Below are 21,872 nucleotides of genomic sequence, written 5' to 3'. Positions count from 1 at the left end.
CTGCCTGTCCTCCGTCCATCCCCATAGCTACCCCTCTGCCCATCCCAGCACCTATCCCTCTGCCTGTCTGTCCCTCTGTCCGTCCCCATAGCTACACCTCTGTCCGTCCCCATAGCTACCCCTCTGCCTGTCTCTGTTCTCACGTGGCCCCGGACCGCCCCCCCCCCCGGAGCTGGGAGTCTCTCCGCCCCCCCCCGCACCGCCCGGCCCCATGACGCGCGGGGAGGACGCGGCGCGGGTCGCTGCGGCAGCGGGGCCGGGCGGTGCGGGACCCGGCTCAGCCCCGCTCTGTGCCCGCAGCTCGCCGGCTGGATGCGGGAGAAGCGGCTCATGGCCGGGGACCAGGCGGCCAAGCCCCAGGCGCGGTGGCTGCGGCACCAGGAGTTCCGGGCCCAGCTGGCGCAGAACCGCGAGTGGCTGCACAAGATCGAGCAGGTGAGACGGGGGGGGGGGGGTTGGTGCCTTCACCCCTTACCCCCCACAGGGATCCCCCCAACTCCCCATCCTCCCCCCCGGGATCCCCCCATCCCGCCCCCAACTCCCCCCCGGGATCCCCCCAAATCCCCATCCTCCCCCCCGGGATCCCTCCCATCCTGCCCCCCATCTCCCCATCCTCCCCCCAGGGATCCCCCCATCTCACACCCAACTCCCCATCCCGCCCCCCCAGGCTCCTCCTCATCCCGCCCTGGGGTCTCCCCCATCCTGCCCCCCATCTCCCCATCCTGCCCCCCAGGGATCCCCCAACTCCCAATCCCACCTAGGGATCCCCCCCCATCCTGCCCCCAACTCCCCATCTTCCCCCCCCCAGGAATCCCCCACCTTCCCATCCCGCCTCCAACTCCCCATCCTTCCCCCCCAGGGATCCGCCCATCCTGCCCCCCAACTCCCCATCCCTCCCCCCCAGGGTTCACCCCCCCAACTCCCCCAGATTTGCCCCCCCAGTTACCCTATCCCACCCCCCCGGGCTCCCCTCCAACTCCCCCAAGGGCCAGACCTTGCCTTGTGCGCTCTGGGGTGGAAGGTCGGGGGGTCTCTAGAAGAACAGGCCCCGGTCCTGCTGCCTGCCGTTCGCAGCATTGGCGCCCGTCTCGCCCGGCCGTGCCAGCTGGGGGGACATGTCCCTGTCCTAGGCAGCCTGGCCCAGCTCGGGCGTCTGGTCTGGCATCTCTGCCACCGGCTTGCAGGCGTCCGCATGGTCCCTTCTATGTGCTGTGCAGAGAGGGGGAGGGGACGGGGCTCCCCCTGCTCTCTCGGGGGGCTGTCACGAGAGGACCCGGGCCTGCAGGCGTGGGCACATGGGGCGGCCCTGCCGGGGGCCCCAAACCGGGGGCCTCAAGCCCCCCGGGTGCTGCCATGGCTCGCCGGGTGTAAAGTTGGAGTGATTCCAGGGAGCTGCACCAACGGGAGCAGACTTGGGGCCTGCGTCTCTGGAGCAGGGGGGACCCCCCCACACCTCAATAAAACCCCTGAGGTTAAAGTGTCCTTCAAAGCCACGCGCGCTGCGGGTGGAAGTATTGCTGTCGTTTGGAGCAGCTCCTCGGCTGGCCAGAGCCCAGGGTGGCACCGTGTGTGCGCTGAATGCCCGGCGAGCCGAAGTACCAGCCCGCCCGGATCACGCGCCGCCCGGAGCTCTCCTGCACGGCCCAGGCCTGGCTTCGCGCTTGGTCAGACCCGCGCTGGGCACAGAACCACCGCGTGCCCTGCAGGGGCGGGGGGGGACCCAGCGACCCCTCTCTCAGGGGTGGGGATCAGACGAGCTCGCACTGCAGAGCTGAGCCTGTGGTGCCCACAGACGGGGGCCGGGGTCTGAGCCCCCCAACACTGCCCAGAGCCAGGGAGATGCAGGGGTCGGGCCTGCTGCCCCAGTGTGTCCCCTGCCCTGGAAAGGGGAACCACTCCCCTAAGCCCCGGTGCGCAGGGTCCTGCTGAGCGCGTGGGCTCTGGGTGCTGCCTGGAGCACGGGCTGGGCCCGGGGGGGTTGCACCAGGGGTGCGACCGACGGAGCAGCGCTGCAAAGTGACCCTGCCCGTGTGGCCGGGCCTGTGTCCTCCACCGACCTCCTTTGGTGCCTGGGCCGCCTGCCGGGGCGGGGGGCGACAGGGAGCGCTGGGGGGGCGACAGGGAGCGCTGGGGGGGCGACAGGGAGCGCTGGGGGGGCACAGAGACTCTCCCGAGCAGGCACGATGGAGTCACACCTTCTTCCTAGCTCATGAGGCCGCTTTTAAAGTGTGTGTGTGTGTGTGTCCCCAGCTGCGTGTGTGTGTGTGGAGCCATGTGCCGTCCCCCAGCTGCGTGTGTGTGTGTCCCCAGCTGCGTGTGTGTGTGTGGAGCCATGTGCCGTCCCCCAGCTGTGTGTGTGTGGGAGCTGTGTCCCCCCCCCCCCCGCTTTGTGTGTATGGAACCGTGTCCCCCGCAGCTGCATGTGTGTGTGTGTGTGTGTGTGTGTGTGTGTGGAGCCGTGTCGTCCCCCCAGCTGCGTGTGTGTGTGTGGAGCCTTGTCCCCCTCCCAGCTGTGTGTGGAGCCCTGTTCCCCCCCCAGCTGCGTGTGTGTGTGTGGAGCCGTGTCTCCCCCCAAGCTGTGTGTGTGTGGAGCTGTGTCCCCCCCCAGCTGCGTGTGTGTGTGGGGAGCTGTGTCCCCCCCCAGCTGCGTGTGTGTGTGGGGAGCCGTGTCCCCCCCAGCTGCGTGTGTGTGTGGGGAGCCGTGTCCCCCCCAGCTGCGTGTGTGTGTGGGGAGCCGTGTCCCCCCCCAGCTGTGTGTGTGTGTGGGGAGCCGTGTCCCCCCCAGCTGTGTGTGTGTGTAGGGAGCCGTGTCCCCTCCCAGCTGCGTGTGTGTGTGGGGAGCCGTGTCCCCCCCCCAGCTGTGTGTGTGTGTGGGGAGCCGTGTCCCCCCCAGCTGTGTGTGTGTGTAGGGAGCCGTGTCCCCTCCCAGCTGCGTGTGTGTGTGGGGAGCCGTGTCCCCTCCCAGCTGCGTGTGTGTGTGGGGAGCCGTGTCCCCTCCCAGCTGCGTGTGTGTGTGGGGAGCCGTGTCCCCCCCAGCTGCGTGTGTGTGTGGGGAGCCGTGTCCCCCCCCAGCTGTGTGTGTGTGTGGGGAGCCGTGTCCCCCCCAGCTGCGTGTGTGTGTAGGGAGCCGTGTCCCCCCCAGCTGCGTGTGTGTGTGGGGAGCCGTGTCCCCTCCCAGCTGCGTGTGTGTGTAGGGAGCCGTGTGTCCCCCCCCCAGCTGCGTGTGTGTGTGTGTAGCCGTGTCCCCCCCAGCTGCGTGTGTGGAGCTGTGTCCCGTGGAGCCATGTGCCTCCCAGGCCCGACGGGGCCCGGATCTCAGTGAGGCTCTGGGCGGCGCCCGGCAGGACAGGGCCCGGATCTCAGGGGGGGTCTGGGCGGCGCCCGGCAGGACGGGGCCCGGTTCTCAGTGAGGCTCTGGGCGGCGCCCGGCAGGACGGGGCCCGGATCTCAGTGGGGGTCTGGGCGGCGCCCGGCAGGACGGGGCCCGGATCTCAGGGGGGGTCTGGGCGGCGCCCGGCAGGACGGGGCCCGGATCTCAGGGGGGGTCTGGGCGGCGCCCGGCAGGACGGGGCCCGGATCTCAGTGGGGGTCTGGGCGGCGCCCGGCAGGACGGGGCCCGGATCTCAGGGGGGGTCTGGGCGGCGCCCGGCAGGACGGGGCCCGGATCTCAGTGAGGCTCTGGGCGGCACCCGGCAGGACGGGGCCCGGATCTCAGTGGGGGTCTGGGCGGCGCCCGGCAGGACGGGGCCCGGATCTCAGTGGGGGTCTGGGCAGCGCCCGGCAGGACGGGGCCCGGATCTCAGTGGGGGTCTGGGCGGCGCCCGGCAGGACGGGGCCCGGTTCTCAGTGGGGGTCTGGGCGGCGCCCGGCAGGACGGGGCCCGGATCTCAGTGAGGCTCTGGGCGGCGCCCGGCAGGACGGGGCCCGGATCTCAGGGGGGGTCTGGGCGGCGCCCGGCAGGACGGGGCCCGGATCTCAGGGGGGGTCTGGGCGGCGCCCGGCAGGACGGGGCCCGGATCTCAGGGGGGGTCTGGGCGGCGCCCGGCAGGACGGGGCCCGGATCTCAGTGAGGCTCTGGGCAGCGCCCGGCAGGACGGGGCCCGGATCTCAGTGGGGGTCTGGGCGGCGCCCGGCAGGACGGGGCCCGGATCTCAGCTGATTTCTCTGGGCGGTGCCCGGCAGGACGGGGCCCGGATCTCAGCTGATTTCTCTGGGCACTGCTGTGATACACTGATACACTGCTGGGGACTAAGATCACTGTGACGAGTTCGGTCACAGAGACCCCTGGGGAGCCGCCACTACCTGAAGCTGCCTCGGAGCCCGTTTCCCTGCCAGCCGGGGGCTCCAGAACCCACCTGGTGGAGCCAGACACGCCAGCTGCTGCAGCCCCGCCCCAGGCCTGGGCCACGCCCCAAAGCTGCAGAATTAACTGAAAACGGCTTAAGACGTGCTCCTGTCTCCAGCCCCCAGACACCCAGCTCCCGACGGCATCCAACCCCCAATGAATCCGTTTTACCCGGTATAACGCTTATACAGGGTCAACTCAGAAATTGTCCACCCTCTATAACACTGATAGAGAGATACGCACAGGTGTTTGCTCCCCCAGGTATTAATACGTACCCTGAGTTCATTAATAAGCAAAAAGTGATTTTATTAAGTATAAAAATTAGGATTTAAGTGGTTCCAAGTAATAACAGGCAGAACAAAGTGAATTACCAGCAAAATAAAACAAAAACACGCAAGTCTAAGTCCGCAGGGGTCTGTTTTGGGACCAGCTCTGTTCAATATCTTCATTAACGACTTCGATATTGGCATAGAAAGTACGCTTATTAAGTTTGCGGATGATACCAAACTGGGAGGGATTGCAACTGCTTTGGAGGATAGGGTCATAATTCAAAATGATCTGGACAAATTGGAGAAATGGTCTGAGTTAAACAGGATGAAGTTTAACAAAGACAAATGCAAAGTGCTCCACTTAGGAAGGAACAATCAGTTTCACACATACAGAATGGGAAGAGACTGTCTAGGAAGGAGTATGGCAGAAAGGGATCTAGGGGTTATAGTGGACCACAAGCTAAATGTGAGTCAACAGTGTGATGCTGTTGCAAAAAAAGCAAACGTGATTCTGGGATGTATTAACAGGTGTGTTGTGAGCAAGACACGAGAAGTCATTCTTCCGCTCTACTCTGCTCTGGTTAGGCCTCAGCTGGAGTATTGTGTCCAGTTCTGGGCACCGCATTTCAAGAAAGATGTGGAGAAATTGGAGAGGGTCTGGAGAAGAGCAACAAGAATGATTAAAGGTCTTGAGAACAATACCTATGAAGGAAGGCTGAAGGAATTGAGTTTGTTTAGTTTGGAAAAGAGAAGACTGAGAGGGGACATGATAGCAGTTTTCAGGTATCTAAAAGGGTGTCATAAGGAGGAGGTAGAAAACTTGTTCACCTTAGCCTCTAAGGATAGAACAAGAAGCAATGGGCTTAAACTGCAGCAAAGGAGGTCTAGGTTGGACATTAGGAAAAAGTTCCTAACTGTCAGGGTGGTTAAACACTGGAATAAATTGCCTCGGGAGGTTGTGGAATCTCCATCTCTGGAGATATTTAAGAGTAGGTTAGATAAATGTCTATCAGGGATGGTCTAGACAGTATTTGGTCCTGCCATGAGGGCAGGGGACTTGACTCGATGACCTCTTGAGGTCCCTTCCAGTCCTAGAATCTATGAATCTAATACAGTAGGAAACTAAATGCAGGTAAATCTCACCCTCAGAGATGTTCCAGTAAACTTTCACAGGCTAGACTCCTTCCTAGTCTGGGCCCAATCCTTCCCCCTGGTACAGTCCTTCTTCCAGATCAAGTGGTAACTCGGGGATTTCTTATGACTGGCCCCCTTTGTTCTGTTCCACCCCGTTTTATAGCTTTGGCACAAGGCGGGAATCCTTTGTCCCTCTCTGTGTTCCCACCCCCTCCTTCTCAATGGAAAAGCACCAGGTTAAAGATGGATTCCAGTTCCGGTGACATGATCACATGTCACTGTAAGACTTCATTGCCCACTTGCCAGCACACAGGTATACAGGAAGACTTACAGGTAAACACAGCCTCCTACAGTCAATTGTCCTAGTCAATGGGAGCCATCAAGGTTCCAAAGCACCATTAATGGCCCACACTTTGCATAATCACAACAGGACTCAGAGTTAACTTCATATTCCTAGTTTCAGACACAAGAGTGGTACATTTATACAAATAGGATGACCACACTCAGGAGATTATAAGCTTTGTAATGATACCTTACAAGAGACCTTTTGCATGAAGCATATTCCAGTTACATCGTATTCACCCCCATTAGCAGGGTTCTGTGAAGCATTATGGGGTGCAACGTCCCAGTTCCCTGCTGCAGGGGCCAGGCCGGGTTCTGGCGGGGGGGGGGACAGGCCGGTACCTGCATTGCTAGAGTTAGGACAGGCGCAGGCCGGCGTCAGGCGCCGCTGGGGGTTCTGGGCACGAGGGGGTGAAATCCTGCCCCGCCGATCCCAGCCTGCGCAGAGCCGCGGGGGCCCAGGCTGGGCCTTGGCACCAGGCCTGGCTTTCAGCCGTGGCGTGTCTGGCACTGACCCTGCCCTCTGCCGACGCAGGAAGGCCAGCAGCTCCTTGAGGAGAAGCCGGAGCTGGCCGGCTCGGTGAAGAGGCAGCTGGAGGAGATCCGGCAGTGCTGGGGGGAGCTCGAGAGCACGGCGCAGGCCAGGGCCCAGCACCTCCTGGAGGCCAGCAAGGCGGAGCAGCTGGTGCAGAGCTACGCGGACCTGGACAAGAGGCTGGTGAACATGGAGGGGCAGCTGCAAGCTGTGGATGCTGGCGCCAGCCTGGCCACCGTCAACAACCAGCTGAAGAAACTCCAGGTAGGGCTGGGCGGCGACAAACCCAGCACGTGGGTGTGCTGCATGGAGCACTGTGAAGGGGTGGACTGGGAGTCCGGACTCCTGGGTTCTCTCCCACCTCTGGGAGGGGAGTGGGGGCTGGTGGTGAGAGCAGGGGGGGCTGGGAGCCAGGACTCCTCGGTCTCTCCCTGGCTCTGGGAGGGGAGTGGGGTCTAGTGGTTAGAGCAGGGGGCTGGGAGCCAGGACTCCTGGGTTCTATCCCTGGCTCGGGGAGGGGAGTGGGGGCTGGTGGTTAGAGCAGGGGGCTGGGAGCCAGAACTCCTGGGTTCTGATCCTGGCTCTGGGAGGGGAGTGGGGGCTGGTGGTTAGAGCAGGGGGCTGGGAGCCAAGACTCTGTGTTTGCCATTGACCAAGCCGTTTCTGCAGCCGCGGTGCCGGGCCCGGCCCGTGCCTCCCTCCAGCGCCTGGCCTTGCCGCTCCCCCACGATGCTCGGCCCCGCGAGGGGACAGGACGCCCCCGGCCCTCACCCCCCCGCTGTCTCTCTCTCTCGCAGACGATGGAGTCGCAGATGGAGGAGTGGTACAAAGAGGCCGGGCAGCTCCAGGCGCAGCTGGCCTCCCTGCCCCTGGAGCCGGCCAGCAAGGAGGCGGTGGACGAGAAGCAGAACGCGGTGGGGACGCGGATTGTCCGCCTCATCGAGCCCCTGAAAGAGAGAAGGAGGATCCTGCTGGCTTCCAAGGAGGTGCATCAGGTCTGCCGTGACCTGGAGGACGAGATCGTAAGTCGGGGATGGGGGATTGCGCGGGCGGGGGGGGGGGGGCAGCAGCTTCTCATCCCCTTCCCCAGTTCCAGGAGCTGACCGCTGGCTCCCAGCAGGCAGGGACCCAGTTAGAGCCCCAGTCAAAGGAAAGGCCAGGGATGGAGCGGGCGTCAGAGCGGCCCCACACCTGCGAGGTGGGGCCCTGTGGGGCCAGGCACTGGTGCATTTGGAGATCAGTGGAGTGCCACGGATTTGTACCAGCTGGGGGGCTGGCCCCGGGGACTCCAGTGGAGTGACACTGATTTACACTGGGGGGGGGGAAGAATCTTGTTATGCTTATAAGAGCACATGGGATCTTTTTCCAGGGAGAAGGCAATATGCCGCATTTAGTGAAAATACAATAGTTAGCACATGCCTTTACACACACACACACACACACATACAATAGTTAGCACATGCCTTTACACACACACACACACATACACGCACACACACGCCAATCGAGGCTTTGCAGGATGGAACCAGAGTCTTGTGGCAAAACACTCCAGCGTTAGGCCTGTAAATTCCCACGTTTGTCTATGGATTTGGCAATGTCATTCTGGGATCGTTGGTCCTTACGTGGGGTTAATCTTGGGGTTTTCTTCTTTGTTGTCTCGCCTTCGGGGGTGTTTGCCTCACCTCTGAGGTTGTCGATGCTGCTAACTCGTTTAGCATCAGCAACAATGGATGTTTTCTGATTGTTTCCTGCTGTCCCTCCAAGTCTCTCACTTCTTGCCCATCTGGACATTTGGGATGGCTTTAACCATGCACATGTCCTTTACTCACCCCAACAATTGTCCAGAGGATTTCAGACAGGAGTCCATTTTCAAAAGGGTTCAATGGTTACTAAAGGGATTACAAAAGAACATTACACAACTTCATTTGCAATGCAGATAAGAAACAAGACCTTCTAGCAAACACTAATGAAAACTTCTCCTAAAACCAAAGGGGACCAGAATCAGCCATAAGGCCTGTTCTGGTCTGTTCCTGCCTTAACGTCAGGTCAGACACAGGCAGCCTGGCTGATGTGTTTTTTCTAAGGACCCAGGGTCGTTCCTTCCTGCTGGCCAGTCAGGGTGGGCGGCAGAATACAATCAAATCATCTCCTACAGCAATACACTGAAGACATGCTACATTCTCATCTTCTTCTTCTTTACAGACGACGAGGATCCTTGTGGCACCTTAGAGACTAACACATTTATTTGGGCCTAAGCTTTCGCGGGCTAGAACCCACTTCATGGGATGAAAAATTCTTTATCCTTCATTCTAAATTATACAGAATACAAACACTAAATCCTACTACTAGAATATGGCCCAAGTGACTCCAGTGGAGTGACCCCGATTCACACCAGGCGGGCGGGTTCTGGTGCCCAGGGGCTGATCCAGGCGCTGCCGTTCCCTCGCGTTTGCTTTATTCACACTGTGCCCCGGCCTGGGCCCAGCCCTCGGTTTTCATGCCACGGTTCCTCTGCTCTGTCCCGTCTCCCTCCAGAGCTGGGTCCAGGACCGGCTGCCGCTCGCCACCTTGCGAGACCACGGGAGCAATCTGCAGGCAGTGCAGCACTTCATCAAGAAGAACCAGGTAGGCTTGGTCCTCACCCAGCGCTGGGGTCCTGCAGCATCGCAGGCTGGGCACCCGGATGCCTGGGTTCTCTTCCCGGCTCTGGGAGGGGAGTGGGGGCTGGTGGTTAGAGCAGGGGGGGCTGGGAGCCAGGACTCCTGGGTTCTGTGTCCGGCTCAGTGTGACATTGGGGGGATCCAGCCCCTGCCCTTCCCTGTGCCTTGGGCACTGACCCCCCTGGCTGGGGGCGGTTACAGGGCCCAGCCCCTGTCTGCAGCGTGCTGGGGGGCCCCGGCTGGCAGAGCCCCGTGCTGCCGAGAACCGAGCCCCCCCGTATGTGTGACTGGGCGCCGCTAACCCTGCCCCCCACACCCCCCACCAGAACCTGCGGCGTGAGCTGCAGGTGCACCAGCCCCGGGTGGACGAGGTGCTGGAGCGGGCGGGCGCCCTCGCCTCCATCAAGAGCCCCGAGGTGGACGGGGTGCGGCTGCTGCTGGAGAAGCTGCGGGAGCTGTGGGGGGCGCTGGGGGAGCAGACGGAGCAGCGCCAGCACCTGCTGGACGCCACCTACCAGGTGGAGCAGTATTACTTCGACGTGGGCGAGGTGGAGGCCTGGCTCGGCGAGCAGGAGCTGCTGCTGCTGAACGAGGAGAAGGGCAAGGTGAGGGCGGCGCCGGGGGCTGTGCTGGCACGGGACAGCAGGGGGCGCTGTCCCCTGGCAGGCAGGGCTGGCCCCAGGGCGGCGCTAGGGGGCAGGGCGGGGCCAGCAGGGGGCGCTGTGGGGCAGGGAGCAGGGCGGGGCCAGCAGGGGGCACTGTGAGGCAGGGGGCTCAGCAGGGGGCGCTGTCCCCTGGCAGTTGGTGCTGGCCCCAGGGCGGCGCTAGGGGGCGCTGTGGGGCAGGGAGCGGCGTGGGGGGCTCAGCAGAGGGCGCTCTCCCCTGGCAGTTGGTGCTGGCCCCAGGGCGGCGCTAGGAGGCGCTGTGGGGCAGGGAGCGGCGTGGGGAGCTCAGCAGGGGGCGCTCTCCCCTGGCAGACAGGGCTGGCCCCTGGGCGGCGCTAGGGGGCGCTGTGGGGCAGGGAGTGGGATGGGGAGCTCAGCAGGGGGTGCTGTCCCCTGGCAGTTGGTGCTGGCCCCAGGGCGGCGCTAGGGGGCACTGTGGGGAAGGGAGCGGCGTGGGGGGCTCAGCAGGGGGCGCTGTTCCCTGGCAGACAGGGCTGGCCCCAGGGCAGCGCTAGGGGGCGCTGTGGGGCAGGGAGCGTGGCTGGGGGGCTCAGCAGGGGGCGCTCTCCCCTGGCAGTTGGTGCTGGCCCCAGGGCGGCGCTAGGGGGTGCTGTGGGGCAGGGAGCGGGATGGGGGGCTCAGCATGGGGCGCTGTCCCCTCAGGGCCGGCTCCAGGCACCAGCCGAGCAAGCTGGTGCTCGGGGCGGCAGCTTGTAGGAGGCGGCGTTCGGCCCAATCCTAGGGCGGCACGGCCGCCTTTTTGTTTTGTTTCTTGTTGTTCCGCTCCGGCCGGGCTGTAGGGGGTGGCATGGAGGACGGGAGCGCCCTGCAGCAAGCCCGGCATGGCAGCCCGCGTCCTTCCCTCCCCGCCGACCGCGGTGCGGAGCCCTCCCGGCAGGGGGCGCGGCGGGAGGGGCCGCGTGGCAGTGCCCTGCTGAAGCCCTGGCCGCCCCCCTTCTCTCTCCCCCCACTACCCGGCCACGTCTGCAGGGCAGGGAGTCCCCCTGCACCCGCGCTCCGGCCGCGCCGCAGGGGTGGCCAGAAAGCCGGAGCCGGCCCTGTCTCCCCTGGGCTGTTCGGAGCCCCAGGAGCGGGAGCCGGGGGCTGGCCCGGTGGACAGGCCCCGGGCTCGGATCCCGCTGCTAACCCCAGTTGCCTTCCCCGCCCCAGGACGAGCAGAGCACCCTGCAGCTGCTGAAGAAGCACCTGGTGCTGGAGCAGAGCATTGAGAACTACGAGGAGACCATCGCCCAGCTGTCCCGCCAGTGCCGCGCCCTGCTGGAGCTGGGCCACCCCGACAGGTAGGTGGGCGCCCGCCCCGCCCCGCCCCCGTCCCCCGGCCCGCCTGGCGCGGTTCTCTGCACTGACCAGGGTGTGTCCTTGCCCAGCGAACAGATAAGTAGGCGGCAGTCTCAGGCTGACCGGCTCTACGTGTCTCTGAAGGACCTGGTGGAGGAGCGCAAGGCCGGGCTGGAGCAGCAGTACTGGCTGTACCAGCTGAGCCGCGAGGTGGATGACCTGGAGCACTGGATCGCCGAGAAGGAGGTGGTGGCCGGGTCGCCGGAGCTGGGCCAGGACTTCGAGCACGTCACGGTGAGCGAGGCGCCCGTGGACGGGCGCTGGGGACGGCTCGGTCGGATCTGCGCTGTGCCTTGGCCCTGCCCCAGCGCCCGCAGGGCTCATGCCCCTCTGTGCCCCCAGGGCACATGCCCCTCTGCGCCCCCGGGCTCGCGCCCCTACCCCAGCAACCCCAGGGCACGCGCCCCTGCCCCAGCGCCCCCAGGGCACATGCCCCTCTGCACCCCCAGGGCTCACGCCCCTGCCCCAGCACCCCCAGGGCTCACGCCCTTGCCCCAGCACCCCCAGGGCACACACACACCCCTGTGCCCCCAGGGCTCACGCCCCCCTGCGGCCCCAGGGCACAACCCCCCAATGCCCCCAGGGCACACGCCCCCCCCGACTGGGCTGACTGTGCCCCATACCCCCTGGGCGGGGTTCCCTGTGCCCGGCTGGGTGCTGTGTCTGTGCCGCGCCTCGTACCCGTCCCACGGTCTCTGTGCCACATGCTGTTCTCCACCTCCACGTTCCGTGCTCTGGTCTGTGTCTCGTGTGCTCACCGCCACCCCCACCCCCCAGCTACTGCAGGAGAAGTTCACGGCGTTCGCCAGCGAGACGGGCAGCTTGGGGAACGAGCGGCTCTCGGCCGTGAACCAGATGGTGGACGAGCTGATCGACTACGGGCACGTGGACGCGGCCACCATCGCGGAGTGGAAGGACGGGGTGAACGAGGCCTGGGCCGACCTGCTGGAGCTGATGGAGACGCGGGCCCAGATGCTGGCTGCCTCCCACGAGCTGCACAAGTTCTTCAGCGACTGCAGGGACCTGCTGGCCCAGATCGAGGAGAAGAAGCAGCGGCTGCCGGAGGTGGCGGCCCGTGAGTCCCGCAGCTCCGCCGGGGCCCTGCAGCGGGTGCTCAGCGCCTTCGAGCACGACGTGCAGGTGCTGGTGAGCCAGGTGAGGGGGCTTTGCGGGGTAACCAGCCCCACCCCAGAGGGGACGCGTCTCGGCCCCCGCGCCCCACCCCAGAGGGGACGCGTCTCGGCCCCCGCGCCCCACCCCAGAGGGGACGCGTCTCGGCCCCCGCGTCCCACCCCAGAGGGGACGCGTCTCGGCCCCCGCGTCCCACCCCAGAGGGGACGCGTCTCCGCCCCCGGCACCCCACCCCAGAGGGGACGCGTCTCGGCCCCCGCGCCCCACCCCAGAGGGGACGCATCTCGGCCCCCGCGCCCCACCCCAGAGGGGACGCATCTCCGGCCCCGCGCCCCACCCCAGAGGGGACGCATCTCGGCCCCCGCGCCCCACCCCAGAGGGGACGCATCTCAACCCCCCGCGCCCCACCCCAGAGGGGACGCATCTCGGCCCCCGCACCCCACCCCAGAGGGGACGCATCTCCGGCCCCGCGCCCCACCCCAGAGGGGACGCATCTCGGCCCCCGCGCCCCACCCCAGAGGGGACGCATCTCAACCCCCGCGCCCCACCCCAGAGGGGACGCATCTCGGCCCCCGCGCCCCACCCCCAGAGGGGATGCGTCTCCGCCCCCGCGCCCCACCCCAGAGGGGATGCGTCTCGGCCCCCGCGCCCCACCCCAGAGGGGACGCATCTCAACCCCCGCGCCCCACCCCAGAGGGGACGCATCTCAACCCCCGCGCCCCACCCCAGAGGGGACGCATCTCGGCCCCCGCGCCCCACCCCAGAGGGGACGCATCTCGGCCCCCGCGCCCCACCCCAGAGGGGACGCATCTCGGCCCCCGCGCCCCACCCCAGAGGGGACGCATCTCGGCCCCCGCGCCCCACCCCAGAGGGGACGCATCTCGGCCCCCGCGCCCCACCCCAGAGGGGACGCGTCTCGGCCCCCGCGCCCCACCCCAGAGGGGACGCGTCTCGGCCCCCGCGCCCCACCCCAGAGGGGACGCATCTCAGCCCCCACGTCCCACCCCAGAGGGGACGCATCTCAGCCCCTGGCCATGGGGCCTGTATAACTAGCCCCCGCGCCCCACCCCAGAGGGGACGCATCTGTCGCGGAGTGTGGGGGAGTCAGGGCCCTGCACCCCTCTTCCCGAGATTCACTGCGACTCTCAGCCAACCAGTAAAGCAGAAGGTTTATTTAAGGACAGGAACACAGTCTCAAGCAGAGCGTGTAGGTACGACCAGACCCCCTCAATTAGGTCCCTCTGGGAGGTTCAGGGAGCTTAGACCCCAGCTTGGGGTTCCCTGTGTTGCACCACCCAGCCCCAACCGAAACTAAACTCCCAGCCCCTCCCGCTGCTCCTCTCCTTTGTTCAGTCTCCCGGGCAGAAGGTGTTAATTCTCCCCACCCCCGTTCCTGGCTCAGGTTACAGCTCAGGTAGCTTCCTTCAAGGGAAGTCCCCCCTCCTCACTGCAATCCCCCTGCAACATTCCCAGGTCAAATCTGCCCTGCTCCCTGCTCCGTCACAGCATCTCAGCCCCCGCGCCCCACACCAGAGGGGACGCATCTTAGCCCCCGCGCCCCACCCCAGAAGCAGCTGCATTGCAATGCCAGGTGCAGTGATCCTTGTGCCCAGGGCCCAGCCCCAGGGCCGCTCCGCTCAGCCCCCATTCCCCAGCAGGTGCGGCAGCTGCAGGAGGGGGCGGCCCAGCTGCGCACAGTGTACGCCGGGGAGAACGCCGATGCCATCGCCACCAAGGAGCAGGATGTGCTGCGGGCGTGGAAGGAGCTGCTGGGCTCGTGCGAGGCGTGCCGGCTGCAGATCACCACCACCACCGACAAGATGCGCTTCACCAGCATGGTGCGCGACCTCATCTCCTGGATGGACGGCGTCAGCTGCCAGATCGGTACTGGCGAGAAGCCCAGGTACCGGGGCCAGCGGGGCTTGGCCTTGGGAGCCTCAGACAGCTCAGTGCAGCCCAGGCCTTGGCCTTCTGCAGCATCGCTCCGTCCATCCCTCCCTCGCTCCATCCCTCCGTCCATCCATCCCTCGCTCCATCCCTCTGTCCTGCAGCATCCCTCCATCCATCCATCCCTCGCTCCATCCCTCCTTCCATCCCTCTGCCCTGCAGCATCCCTCCATCCATCCATCCCTCGCTCCATCCCTCCGTCCATCCATCCCTCGCTCCATCCCTCTGTCCTTCAGCATCCCTCCGTCCATCCATCCCTCGCTCCATCCCTCCGTCCATCCATCCCTCGCTCCATCCATCCCTCTGTCCTGCAGCATCCCTCCATCCATCCATCCCTCGCTCCATCCCTCTGTCCTGCAGTGTCCCTCCATCCCTCGCTCCTTCCATCCCTCTGTCCTGCAGTGTCCCTCCATCCATCCATCCCTCACTCCATCCCTCCGTCCATCCATCCCTCGCTCCATCCATCCCTCTGTCCTGCAGCATCCCTCCATCCATCCATCCCTCGCTCCATCCCTCTGTCCTGCAGTGTCCCTCCATCCCTCGCTCCATCCATCCCTCTGTCCTGCAGCATCCCTCCATCCATCCATCCCTCGCTCCATCCCTCTGTCCTGCAGCATCCCTCCATCCATCCATCCCTCACTCCATCCCTCTGTCCTGCAGTGTCCCTCCATCCCTCGCTCCTTCCATCCCTCTGTCCTGCAGCATCCCTCCATCCATCCATCCCTCGCTCCATCCCTCTGTCCTGCAGCATCCCTCCATCCATCCATCCCTCGCTCCATCCCTCTGCCCTGCAGCATCCCTCCATCCATCCATCCCTCGCTCCATCCCTCCGTCCATCCCTCCCTCGCTCCATCCCTCCGTCCATCCATCCCTAGCTCCATCCATCCCTCTGTCCTGCAGCATCCCTCCATCCATCCATCCCTCGCTCCATCCCTCTGTCCTGCAGTGTCCCTCCATCCCTCGGTCCTTCCATCCCTCTGCCCTGCAGCATCCCTCCATCCATCCATCCCTCGCTCCATCCCTCCGTCCATCCCTCCCTCGCTCCATCCCTCCGTCCATCCATCCCTCGCTCCATCCATCCCTCTGTCCTGCAGCATCCCTCCATCCATCCCTCCCTCGCTCCATCCCTCTGTCCTGCAGCATCCCTCGCTCCATCCATCCCTCTGTCCTGCAGCATCCCTCCATCCATCCATCCCTCGCTCCATCCCTCTGTCCTGCAGCGTCCCTCCATCCTTCGCTCCATCCCTCCTTCCATCTCTCTGCCCTGCAGCAGCCAGCCAACCCTCTCACTGTCACCAGCGCGGGCTCCTCACCTCCCCATGCCCCGGCCCGTTTGATGAGTGGCCGCCCTGTGCAGGACCCACCCCAGACGCCGTGGCAGAGCTCCTGGGGGCAGGAAGGGGGCAGAGAACCCGGGCTCCGGACTCTCCCCTCTGGGTGCCTGAGGAAGAGAGGTGGTTTGTCCAGGCCTGGGGACCCGCTGGGGACAGGGCTGGCTGGTGGGTCCCCTGGCGTGGATCCGAGGGCAGGGTCGTGGCCCTGGAGCCCACGCGGCCGCTCTGGGGGCCCCTCCGCCCGGCCCCGCTCCTCCCCCATAGCCAGGCCTGCCCCATCTCCCCCCAGGGACGTGTCCTCGGTGGAGGTGCTGATGAACTATCACCAGGGTCTGAAGAGTGAGATCGAAGCCCGAAGCCAGAGCATCGCGGCCTGCGTGGAGCTGGGCAAGACCCTAGTGCTCAACAGAAGCCCCGTGGCCGAGGAGGTAAGGCCGGCGCTGGGGCTGGGGTGGAGTGGGGTGGGGGGACAGGGCGCGGGGCTTGGGGGATGGGGAGGGGGCAGGGGGACAGGGCCTGGGGGATGGGGATGGGGTGGAGGGATGGGGCGGGGGGACTGGACGGGACATGGGGCCTGGGGGACAGGGCGGGGGGACAGAGCTTGGGGGCTGGGGCAGGGGGACAGGGCGTAGGACCTGGGGGATGGGATGGGGGGGACAGGGGGTGGGCGCTGGGGCGGGGGACAAGGGCTGGGAGACGGGGAGATTCGCCATCGCTGCCACTTGGGGCTGGCACCGCTGGGGGCTGGGGTGTGAGGTGTGCAGGCCCCTGGCAGACACACGTGTCTCTCTGCAGATCAAGGGCCACATGGAGAGGCTGATGACCAAGAAGAAGGAGCTGACTGACAAGTGGGACAAGCACTGGGAGTGGCTGCAGCAAAGTGAGTCCAAGGCACCCGCCCCCCAGGCCGGGAACGGACCCTGTAACAAACCTGGGGGCGCATGCTTACAGCTGGGGGGGCGCCTGGGAGCCAGGACTGGGAGGGGAGGGGGGGTTAGTGGTTAGAGCAGGGGGGGCTGGGAGCCAGGACTCCTGGGTTCTCTCCCCAGCTCTGGGGGGGAGTGGGGACTAGTGGTTAGAGCAGGGGGGGGCTGGGAGCAAGGACTCCTGGGTTCTCTCACCGGCTCTGGTAGGGGTGTGGGGGTTGGTGGTTAGAGCAGGGGGGGCTGGGAGCCAGGACTCCTGGGTTCTCTCCCCGGCTTAGTTGCCGTGTGCCCTGGGCGAGTCGTGCCAGCCCTCTGGTGTTCAGTGGCCCCTCCGTGGACGGCACGTAGAGACTGGCACCCACTGGTGGTGCTGGTGTGTGGAGCCCCCGGACTGACCCCCCGAGGGGAGAGCGGGAGGGGCCACGTGCTCACCCCCCCCGCTCTCCCCAGTGCTGGAAGTGCACCAGTTCGCGCAGGAGGCCGTGGTGGCCGACGCCTGGCTCACGGCCCAGGAGCCCCTGCTGAAGAGCCACCAGCTCGGCAGCAGCGTGGATGAGGTGGAGCAGCTGATCCGGCGCCACGAGGCCTTTCGCAAGGCGGCCTCCACCTGGGAGGAGAGATTCAGCTCCCTCCGCCGCCTCACCACGGTATGGGGGGAGCCCATCCGCCCCCGTGGGCCCTGGACCGCCCCGGCCACGCCCCGACCCGCCCCCTGGGGCCTGGCCACGCCCCCGATCCGCCCCCGTGGGCCCTGGATCTGGCCACGGCCCGGCCACGCCCCCGACCCGCCCCATGGGGCCTGGCCACGCCCCCGATCCGCCCCATGGGGCCTGGGGGCCTGGCCATGCTCCCGATCCGCCCCCATGGGCCCTGGATCCACCACAGCCACGCCCCTGGCCACGCCCCCGATCCGCCCCATGGGGCCTGGCCATGCCCCTGATCCACCCCATGGGCCCTGGGGGGGCAGGGAACAGCCACAGCATCGGGGTCCCTGGCCACTCTCCAATCCGCCCCCAGCCACGCCCCAATCCACCCCATATGGGGCAGAGAATTTTACCATCTCGCTGGCTGGAGATAGAACCCAGGAGTCCTGGCTCCCAGCCCTGCACTTTAACCAGAACCCGTTTTCCCTGCAGCTAGAGAAGCTGAAGGCCGAGCAGAGCAAGCAGCCGGCCACACCACTCCTGGGACGCAAATTCTTGGGGGAGCCCAGCGAGCCGGGCCTCAAGGGCCCCTCGCTGCTGCGCCAGGCCGAGGCAAAGCTGGAGCGGCAGGACCTGCTGCGGGGCCGGCCCCAGGCTCCGGCCCTCCCCAGCGGGGGCCCGGGGGAGCCCGCGGAGGCGCTGGAGCTCAGGGTGGCCTACGTGCGGCAGGAGATGAAGCCGGAGCGGCTGCAGCCCCGGCTCGACCGCGTGCAGGAGGGCCTGGCTGTCGGCGCCGAGAGGCTGAGGGAGGCGAAGGCGGCGGCTGAGGAGAGGCTGGAGGCCAAGCCGAGCCAGCACCTGCAAGTGCCCGTGGCAGGCACGGTGCTGGCGGAGCCGGCCCAGGTCAGCCGTGCTGAGACACAGCCGGAGCAGCCGCGGGAGCAGCGTCCGGAGCCCAGCGAGCAGGAGACGCTGCGCCACGAGCAGGCGGAGAGGCGCCGGGAGCGGCACGAGCGGCGCCTGGAGCGGCAGGGGTCCAGCGAGCAGGAGACGCCCCGGCACGAGCTGGCGGAGAGACGCCGGGAGCGGCACGAGCGGCGCCTGGAGCGGCAGGAGTCCAGCGAGCAGGAGACGCCCCGGCACGAGCAGGCGGAGAGGCGCCGGGAGCGGCACGAGCGGCGCCTGGAGCGGCAGGAGTCCAGCGAGCAGGAGACGCCCCGGCACGAGCCCAAAGGGGGCGGGTGAGTGCCACGCTCCACACCCGGGAGGCCTCCACTGGTATCTCTGGGCCCCCGGCATCCTAGGGGGGTGTTAGCTCTGCTTACCTGGGCCGGGGCGACACCCCGCAGTCCAGGGGTTCAGTCCAGCCAGCCCTGCACAGTGTGTTTTTAAATGTGCCCGTGTCCTGGGGCACGGAGAGCGCAAACCGGGGCCGTTTCTTTCTTCGCGGGTGGGAACGAAGACCTGGATGGCTGGGGATCCCCAAGGCCGTGTTAAGCCCAGGTTAGAACTGGAGAGATTCAAACAGAACCTGGCTTTAGAGAAACCGAACCCAAAAGCAAACTGGTTTCTCACTACAATCCTGCGTCTCTTTGGCATCTCGCCTTGCCGTAGTGACGCTGCAAACACGGACTGGGGGCTTGTGCGCGCTGCGTTCACAGCAAACTGAAATCATGCCTGTCTGAAACAAGTCAATGAGTGACGTAAATAATTCGTCAAATCCACCAAACGATGCAGCAAATGGATGTAAAAATAAAGGAATTCAATTGCCTGGAATTGAATTCATCCGACGTGAACAGACCAGGGATAAAGGGTTGAGTCCACGTTCCTGGCAATAGCCAATTTGGTCTCACATTTTGATCTTGGGCTTTGTTCTACTGCCCTGCGGCCTCCTGGGCTGTTCTCGTAACTTCTCCTCAGATGGGAAACGTGGCCCAGGATTTGCCAGCGTCCCTTGGCTAATCGAGGCCAGCGCCCCCTAGTCCTGCCTTATGCCTGCTTCTCCTGCCTGGGAGTGGGGTCTGGCTGAGCCAGGCCTGGCGCCCTGGGACCTGAGAAGACCACGAGGGCTCCCGCCTTTTCTGCCCAGTGGTGTGATCTGTGTCGGGCTGGCGGGCTGCCTCGTCCACCCGAGGGACAGCTGCCAATCAGCAAACTCCTCCTGCCGCTTCCTCTGTGTCTGGCGGGCAGGGATCAAACTCCGGCTCCCCCAGCTCGCCCCGTCTGTGCCCAAACCTCCAAACCCCGGCACCTCTTTCGGAGCCGGAGTGAAACCAGTTTCAATCTTCAGAGTAGCAGCCGTGTTAGTCTGTATCCGCAAAAAGAACAGGAGTACTTGTGGCACCTTAGAGACTAACACATTTATTAGAGCATAAACTTTCGTGGACTACAGCCCACTTCTTCGGATGCATATAGATGTGGGCTGTAGCCCACGAAAGCTTATGCTCTAATAAATGTGTTAGTCTCTAAGGTGCCACAAGTACTCCTGTTCTTTTGCAGTTTCAATCTGAAGCAGGAGGAGGGAGATGAGCGCAGTGCAGGGATGTGCGAGGAGGGGGAGTCTCACACCCAGCGTGGGACACCTGTCTGCACGGCCCCCCAGGCAGCGCGGACCAAGCCTCCCCCAGCTGCTCCCACACCCTAGGGGGCCTTTGACCGGCAGGGCCCTGGGCCGAGGGGGAGATCGGCCGCGCCCGAGGCTGCTTGGCCCCTGGCTGCCAGACATGGGTAGAAAACGGCTTCCCCACCACGTTCCCACCAGCTCCGGCTGATTTTCTTTTCACCCAAACGAAACCCCCCCGTTGAGTTTTCCTGTGTCAGATCCCAGACGTCCCCCAGCAGGAAATCTGTGCGGGGGGATGCTGAGCGCTCTCCCCCCCTCCCGGCTCGGTCATGGCCCCCTCCAGGGCTGCGCGTCTCACCCTCTCTCTCTTCACTGGCAGCAAGACCACGCTGGCGGAGATCGTGGAGCAGCTGCAGGAGAAGGAGTCGGCCGCGCAGGTGCCGGCCCCGGTAAGTGTCTCCCGCGGTGTCCGGTGGGATGAGGTGGAGGAGCGATGGCCCATTTACGCCAGCTGGGGATCTGGCCCGGTGTCCACAGAGCTGGGTTAACCCCTTCAGGCCTGCTCCTGCCCGTTGCAGGGGAAAGCCCCCGCGGCCAGTTGCAGAAGGAAGCGGGGGTCCTCGACAGCCCGTCTCGGGAGAGCGCCCAGCGCCCTGGCCCAGGGGTCCTCAGCGCCGTGGGGCCAGGACGTAAGCTAGAGCTGCCCCAGAGGAACGTGAAGGAGACTTGGCCTCTCCTGGGCCCCGGGATCAGGGCCAGAGCCTGTCTCCTGCGGGGAGCGGGGGCTCTGCCTGTCCACGGGCCTGACGTGCTCTTTGCCCCCCCAGCCCCGCGACTCCCCCGCCCGCCTGCCCAATGGCATCGACCTGCTGCCCGAGAGGACGCCGCGCCCGGACCGGCCCCGGGCCCGCGACAGGCCCAAGCCCAGGAGGAGGCCGCGGCCCAGGGACCCCAGCCAGCCCCCGGGGGAGAGCCGCAGGTCCCGCTCGGCGCCGGCCCAGAGCAGCGCCCCACCCCCTCCGCCCCCCACCTACACCGTCCAGCTGGAGGGCTTCCTCTTACGCAAGCACGAACTGGAGGGGCCCAACAAGAAAGCCTCCAACAGGTGAGGGGCCGGGGCCGCGAGCGGGGGCCCAGCGGGCCGGGGCTGTGGGGGAAGATCGGGGGAGGGGAGCCGGTCCCCTCCCCTGGCCAGCACTGAGTGGCCCCCCCACAGCGGGGTGGGCACAGGGCTGGGACTCAGTTTTTGCCCCACTTGCCCCCCCCTTCCCCCCGCCCCCGGCGGGCGGCCCTGGTAACAGAAATGGGGTTCCCTCGATCCCAAAGGACCAAGCCCCAGACCCAGGTCAAATGATAACTGAGATCTGACCCAAAATCCGCGCTGCAGCCAATTCTTATTAACTAAACTAAACTTCATTAGAAAAGGAAAGAGAGAGAGTTGGGTGGAAGATCAATATACGGACAGACTTGAGTTCAGTTCTTGAGGTCCAGACCCAGAGCAGAGCTGGTGAGTTTGTAGCTGCCCGAAGTCTTTAGAAACAGTCCAGAGGTTACAGTCCAATGTCCGTGCTCAGGGTGGCCCCAGTCAGTGACTGGGGATCTCAATCCTTGTGGCTCCGGGTTTCCCCCTCTTGAAACCAGAGCAGAGCTGAGATGAAGCAGGATCGTGGCCCAGGGTGTTTGCACGTTTCCAGCAGCCTCTTGGCCTGGGGAAACGATCGGCTCCCAACCATCCCGGCAATTAGCCAGGTCCTTTACCCATTGACGGTTCAGCTCCAGGTCACCACAACCTCCACAGAGCCCTAGAGACACTAACACCAGTTCCCTCCAGTGTCCTACATGTTCATACTCCGGGTTTGATCTTTGACTCCAAGCCCCAGCAATAGACGCGCCGGGTTTGCCCCCGTCACAAGCCCTGAGCACATGACTCCCGGCTCGAGCAGCGCGCCTGCATTTCCCGGCTCAGGTCAGTCAGTGGGGTGATTCACTCGTTCTGGCCCTGTCACCCGTCAGTGAGA

General features: G+C 65.4%; 1 protein-coding gene across 2 annotated transcripts in view; it reads left to right on the top strand.

Annotated features, from left to right (window-relative positions):
• SPTBN4 (spectrin beta, non-erythrocytic 4) overlaps positions 1–21,872 on the top strand; it is a 71,844-nt gene that overhangs the window by 41,372 nt on the left and 8,600 nt on the right. For both annotated transcript variants that reach the window (XM_065571630.1, XM_065571631.1), the window contains 15 exons: positions 301–435; positions 6,626–6,889; positions 7,423–7,647; positions 9,161–9,250; positions 9,612–9,890; positions 11,121–11,251; positions 11,339–11,543; positions 12,087–12,464; positions 14,099–14,343; positions 16,011–16,149; positions 16,517–16,601; positions 17,098–17,294; positions 17,784–18,532; positions 20,234–20,303; positions 20,682–20,959. In XM_065571630.1, coding sequence (XP_065427702.1) covers positions 301–435; positions 6,626–6,889; positions 7,423–7,647; positions 9,161–9,250; positions 9,612–9,890; positions 11,121–11,251; positions 11,339–11,543; positions 12,087–12,464; positions 14,099–14,343; positions 16,011–16,149; positions 16,517–16,601; positions 17,098–17,294; positions 17,784–18,532; positions 20,234–20,303; positions 20,682–20,959 — 3,470 coding nt within the window. The remainder of the gene's footprint in view (positions 1–300; positions 436–6,625; positions 6,890–7,422; positions 7,648–9,160; positions 9,251–9,611; positions 9,891–11,120; positions 11,252–11,338; positions 11,544–12,086; positions 12,465–14,098; positions 14,344–16,010; positions 16,150–16,516; positions 16,602–17,097; positions 17,295–17,783; positions 18,533–20,233; positions 20,304–20,681; positions 20,960–21,872) is intronic.

This window comes from Chrysemys picta, chromosome 17 (assembly GCF_011386835.1).
Source record: "Chrysemys picta bellii isolate R12L10 chromosome 17, ASM1138683v2, whole genome shotgun sequence".
Taxonomy (NCBI): Eukaryota; Metazoa; Chordata; order Testudines; family Emydidae; genus Chrysemys; species Chrysemys picta.
Note: the sequence above shows the minus strand (reverse complement) of the source record. Positions and strands in the feature narration are given on the sequence as shown.